Source organism: Enhydra lutris, unplaced genomic scaffold, assembly GCF_002288905.1.
Source record: "Enhydra lutris kenyoni isolate GAN:26980312 unplaced genomic scaffold, ASM228890v2 scaffoldscaffold12, whole genome shotgun sequence".
Lineage (NCBI taxonomy): Eukaryota > Metazoa > Chordata > Mammalia > Carnivora > Mustelidae > Enhydra > Enhydra lutris.
The window spans coordinates 2,236,136-2,242,623 of record NW_019154096.1 but is presented as its reverse complement, the minus strand read 5'-3'; the positions used below and the strand labels follow the sequence as shown (position 1 = coordinate 2,242,623).

Genomic DNA, 6,488 nt, shown 5'->3' with positions numbered 1-6,488 from the left:
ACAGGGGCGCCTGGGTGGCTCAGTGGGTTAAAGCCTCTGCCTTCGGCTCAGGTCATGATCCCAGCGTCCTGGGATCGAGCCCCACATCGGGCTTTCTGCTCCGCAGGGAGCCTGCTTCCTCCTCTCTCTCTGCCTGCTTCTCTGTCTACTTGTGATCTCTGTCTGTCAAATAAATAAATAAAATCTTTGAAAAAAAAAAAAAAAAGAGTTGCATACTCTGCTGACTGAGCCAGCCAGGCACCCCTGTATTTCTCTTAAAATAAGTGTATTTGAGCACCTTTATCATATGTTTGATATCTGTACTTACTTTTTGTCTGTGAAAATATCCTTTGCTCAACTTCCCTTTAGTTATAGGGTTTTAATTGCATTTTAGAAGCTCTTCCTGTGTCTGGGATATGAGTTGCAAATGCTTTTCTCTAGTTTGTCCTTTTATTTTCTTTGTATTGTTATTTCTAAGCAGAATTTCAAATCTGTTTTTATATAACTGAAAATTTTCCATCTTTTCTTATGGGTTTATGGTTTATATGGCACTCAGAAATTCCCCATTTGTAAAATCATTTAAAGGAAAATGTCCATGCTTTCCTGTGTGGGGGTGATGGTGAGGGGATTCCATTAGCTTAAGGTATAGCTTAACTTTATTTTTTTCCCCAGATGGGTATCTAGTTCTCCATAAAATATTTACTAAATAATTCATCTTTTACCCCTGGTTTGAAATGCAACCTTTATTAGATACAAATTCCCCAGATATTGTTAATCCTGTAGGGGACTTTATAGTCTAGAAACAAATTTCATTTTCAAATGACACATCAGGGTCCCTGTTTGCCAGGAACTGTTCGCCCATTTTTTTAAGATATTCTGTATTTTTTTTCTTCCCCTGAATGACTTTCATTGATTTTCCCAAGAAAGATCCTGATAATTCACTTGTAGAACTCATCCTTTAGAGTCCTCTAGGTTTATATGGAACAACGTGACTTCACTATCCACGACAATAATGGTTTCTCCTATCCCAGCAGAATAAGATACAATGGCTTATCCTTCTGGATTACAGAATTTCTAGGGCCTAGTCACAGTCGGCATGTGGCAAGTATCTACAATTCACTCATACTTTCCTCCACAACATCTGAAAAATGAAAATCTGGAGACAGAAAGACAGATGGTATAGGTAAATGGAGCTGTGTGTATTACACACACACACACACTGTTATCACATTAAATTTTCAGTAACATTTTTTTAAAAAAAGGCAGGTATAGGATGGGGAGTTTAAAAAAATAAAATCATGTAGAAAAATCATGTAAGAAAATCATTACCTTCATGTAGCTTAGTCTAGTAAGAAAGGCAAAGAGTAAATAACCCCAGAGAATAATATTAAAAATGGTAGTGAGAGAGATAAAAAAAAAATATTACAAGGTGTTAGAAGAGAAGAGGAGAGGGGAGTGGGGAAGGTCTCATCCAGGAAGTACACTTAAGCAGAAACAGGAAGTAAAAGTAGGAAGGGGCCCATCTAAGCATCAGATAAAGAATTTTCAGGCTAAAGGAACAGCACAGATGAGGCAGTAAAAAATCTGAGTCCCTGGAGGGAAGAGACCACAGGGGCTGGACCACAGTGAACAAGGACAGGGGTTGGGCAGATGCGCTGAGAAGTTGCTGGTGTAGATCCCCAGGACTTGCGCAGATTCCTGCAATGAGTGCAAAGGGAAGGCCGTGAACAGTTCCAAGCACCATGTGTGTGAGTGTGCCCAGGTACAGGTACATGAACTCTGGCTGTGCACAGAATGAACTGGAAGAAAGTAAGTGGGGGGAACAGTGAGGAGATTCTCAGGGCAGTCAAGGGGATCTGTGATGGTGGCTCAGACCAAGAGGAGTGCTGTGGAAAGGGGGGAGGGGACAGACTGGAGATGCGCTGGGGAGGATCTGGTGATGGGCTGGGCCCACTGATTTGCTGGATGCAGGGATCAGACATAAGGAAGAGTCCAGGATAAGCCCCAGGTGTCTGGCCTGTGCAGCAGATGAACAGAGACGCCATTCACAGGGGACATAACGCTGTGGGTCAAGCTGCCTCAGATCCAGGGAAAATACCGCTGAGGAACGGGATACACCCAGAACGATGCACATTTAGGAAGCTGTCAGCAATTGTGTGGGTTTGGGTGTGTGATGGGTGTGATAAGAAGTTATGGGTGTGGATAAGAATGCCTAGAGACTGTGCAACAGAGAGAGGAGTGAGCCCAGGACTCAACGTCAAGAATCACAACAGAGATCGGGAAAACTGCTGCTAGCACGAGACTGAAAAAATAAAAAACAAACAACAAACAAAAAGAAAGTACAAAGTTAGGAGGAAAACCTGCTCTTTTAGAAAAAATCATGTCTCTTCCTTAACTACTTTTCTCCCTTTCCTATGCTCTCCTTGGTGTCCCTGTGTCCCTATGCTTCTCATACCTCCCTACATATGTATACAAACACATCGCATTTCCTACAAACAATTTTAGGGAAAAAACTACTTGATCAAGGACGCCTGGGTGGCTCAGTCAATTAAGCATCCGCCTTTCGCTTAGGTCATGATCCCAGGGTCCTGGGATCAAGAGTCCTTCATCAGGGTCCTTGCTCAGTGGGGACCCTACTTCTACCTCTGACTGCAGCTCCCCCTGCTCATTCTCTCTCACAAATAAATAAAATCTAAAAAAACAAAAACAAAAAGAAAACAACCTACTGAACAGAAGAAAAATATTGTTCTAGTCTTGCTCTATTTTTGCTAACTTACAAAGAAAGATTCTATGAAAATATAAGATGTTGATTAAAAAATCACTGTATCATTCATTCCCTAAACATGAGTCATTTATTCCAAAATTAAGATATGAAATTCAGGAACTACTGTTAAGTAGAACAGAACTTAAATCTTTAGTGACACAGCCTAAATCGGGCACAGGGCTAACAGGCCTGCTGGAAGCACTAGGTTGTCCCGAGAGAGGGAGCCGGAAGTCTGCAAGACTCTGCAGCACACATATAACTGGCCAGTCTAAATCACAGACAGAGCATCTAACATTCACATCCTCGTGAAATCACCCTTCAGCCCAAAATAAGGGATATTCTGTAGTAATCTTTTGCTTATTTGTTACTTCGGCACTCTTCAGAATTCAAAGGAATAAAGTTTTGACCCTTCCCATGATACCTTTGTGGAGTGTGTCAGATATACGGTGCTCCAAGCTTGATCACTATTATACGATTTAGTCCCCACCACAATTCCATTCCATTCCATTCCATTCCACTATGACCCCATTTCACTGATGGAAGAAAATCTAAGGTTTGGAAAATCTAAGATTCCCTTTGGAGCAGCAAGTCCTTAACCCCGTACCATCTAACACCAGTGTCTGTGTTCTCACCTACTCTGCTCTGGGAGCTACCAACTGAACAAGTTTCTAATGGAAACACAGAAAGAAACCACCAACTACTGAGATTGGGCTAAGTGTGAATTTTGGAGAGGTAGGGGTTCTTCCTGTTCTAATTTTAAAGAAATACTTTAAATCAGCTCATTGTAAAGTATTGAGGATTAGCTCAGGGACAAGGTCATTAGCATTCATGATGGGCAACAGCACCTCAGTACATGCACTGTGATGATTAATCAAATCAGCCACCAGTCACTCTTTAGGAATGAGGTCAGATTACAGGCAGTCAGACTCCACACACTATGCAAATAAGGAGGTTTCCCCACTTCCCTGCTTCCTGGGATTTGTCCTTTGCAATATCTGGCTTAGTTGTCAATCACTACAATTACAGGGAATGTACTACAAATTTAACTGAATTATCTTAGACCTTGACCTTTCAATAAAACATTTTGTTGTAAAAGATGAGCAAATGGTGAGCTGCTGTGAATCACTTACTGAAATGTACAAGCCACTAACCAAGACTACAAAGGGAGTCAGGAGACCCTAAACACGGGGTCCACAGGTCAGAGTCACGCATCATGCATTCGTCATCGCAGGCAAGCTCTGTCCATTTTTATCTCTGGGAGGTTCTCAACTTACTTGATTTGTATATATTTCCCTGTCCTTTCAAATTACTAGTAGAACCTAAACTCACTCGATGCTCAGTATGTTAACATCCATAAAGATTATTAGAACCACATCTTTGAGGAAAGAAACCTGAACCCAAAACCCAAAGTTTGAAACAGTGGTGAAGTTTTATGTTCTGAATCCTTGGTAAAATCACTTTGAGGGAAACAACTCCTTACTCTTAACAAAACTGAAACAAACAAAAATAGACACAAGGATATAAGCCTAATATAAACATGCATTAGAGTAAGTGACCTATTTGAATAAATCTAGTTCTAGAGGCCACCAAGGACAGAAAAGGAATTAAGAAAAGGTATGGTCTTCTCAAAAATATTTTCTGGACTTTTTTCTTTTCTTTTGAGAGAGAGAGAGAGAGAGAGAGAGAGAGAGAGAAAGAGAGGAGGGACGGAGGGAAAGGGAGAGAATTTTATGCAGGCTTCATGCCCAGCACGGAGCCAGACACAGGCCTCGATCTCATGACACTGAGATCACAACCTGAGCAGAAAATCAAGAGTCGGATGCTTACCTGACTGAGCCACCCAGATGCCCCTTTTCTAAACTGTTCATATTAAAATTTAAAATTCTTTTCCTTCCTTTATTTTACTCCACGTTATTCTTTCATTTGCAATGATAATGCAACTGGCAGGGTCACTGCAAAGTGAATCTGCCTTTAAAGACAACATGTAAATTGTCTAAGGTTGCTTTTCTCTAAGTGTGTTCCTCAGGCAAATGGTCCCGAGGCACTCTCTCACAAAAAAAGATGGTATGGTTAAATAAGTCGGGGAAATAACATAAACAGATTCCATACCATATTAGAGATTCATAGCACTGAAAAGTCCATCAGCAAAATAAATTATTTTAACTCAGCATCTTTAAAATATTTTAGAGCAGTGTTTCTCAAACTATCTGTGATAAAAGGCTAATTTCTTTTTAATTTCTAGCCTATCGTGGTCTGATTCTCTGATAAGACACAAATAAAACTTGTCAGAAAAAATTAAAATTTTTAAATGAAGACATATAAAATATAAGCCTACATTTTATAAATTATGAGATTCAGTAAGACATATAATTGTTCCCTTAATTTGGTATAAAAGTTTCTCAACACTTATTATTAGTATCTTTACTTATGTTGTCACAAATCAAAAACAGTTTGTGACAGACCTGGTCCTTGGCCCACACTGTGAGCAGCAATGTATCTGATCAGAGAACCCCCGTGTTCTGTAATGCCCAAAATATCCATAGAAGGCTCTTCACTAAATACTTTATAAAGCATAAAGACACAAAATAGCAGGGTCAAAAGTCTAATTCCCAACAAATGCTGATCCAATCCACCTGGGCACTATGAAAAATTCTGAGTTAACTAATTTAATTCTAACTGAATTAAACTGTATTGATACCTTGTTTGTTTCAGGTCAGGCAGATCAGAAAATAGGAAAAGGTAAGAAACTCACTTCAGGGTCTCTAGCGACATCTGCAAGTTGTAATTGCGTTCTTGCTCAGGCAGCTTGGAGAACTCCACCAGACACGGGTGCTGTCTCTTATTGTCATCTCTAACCTGAAATGGGACAGAAAATCCTCATGATAATCATCTCCAATCCAGACACCAGCCATGGCAATCCAACTGCATGGCAGGTAAATGAGGGGGGAAAAGCAAGAAGAAGGCTCAGCTCAGCTCATCATCCCAGCAAAGCTGTCCCCATAAGCCCCCAGACACGCTAATGTTTATGATCAGTGGTAAAACCTGGCCTAACCTCAGCCCCCTGTTCTGTTCAGTGTAGTTCCTGGCCCCCAGGGCCCAAGCCAGCTCTACTTTGACACCCACATGTTCCCCACCTCAGCCTCCTCCAACATTTGCTTAAATCTTACTTTCCCAATCAGGGTCATCCTGTTCTTCCCAATATGACCATCTGCCCACTCACCCTACACTTTCATTTTCTTCCGTAACAAATTCCACCTGCTGGCAGAACCACACACACACTTGCCGGTTTACGGTCTACCTCCCAGCACTAGAAGGTAAAACCAAAGAAAGAGAAATTTTGTTCTTTTTTCTTCTTTGATGTACTCCCATTACCCAGAAAATGCCTGGCGCATGGTAGGCACCCAACAAATGTTTCATACATTGAAATGAAGTCTATGTAAGAAAGGGTAGTGCTGACTTAGTTTTAATGTGTAGTACTTTTATGTGTTTAGAGCCAGACTAGAGACATCAATCGACAAGATGACTGACTGATATAAAGTCTTCACAGTGATTCCAGCGGATCATCTCACCCACTGTGAGTAACCTACAGATACAGCAAGTCATATCTTCACCTTAACGAAATCAGTTAGCCTATGGGCACTTTTCATATTTACTCTTGCAAGTGTCTATCAGCCATCAGCGTAAACAAAATTCAAGATTTTAGGAATGTATTAATGAGAAAGATGTCTTAGATCCTTGCACCTGT

General features: G+C 40.7%; 1 protein-coding gene across 1 annotated transcript in view; it reads right to left on the bottom strand.

Moving 5' to 3' along the window:
- LOC111144745 (ryanodine receptor 2) overlaps window positions 1-6,488 on the bottom strand; it is a 549,385-nt gene that overhangs the window by 290,346 nt on the left and 252,551 nt on the right. The window contains 1 exon segment of the mRNA XM_022499183.1: window positions 5,496-5,599. Coding sequence (XP_022354891.1) covers window positions 5,496-5,599 — 104 coding nt within the window.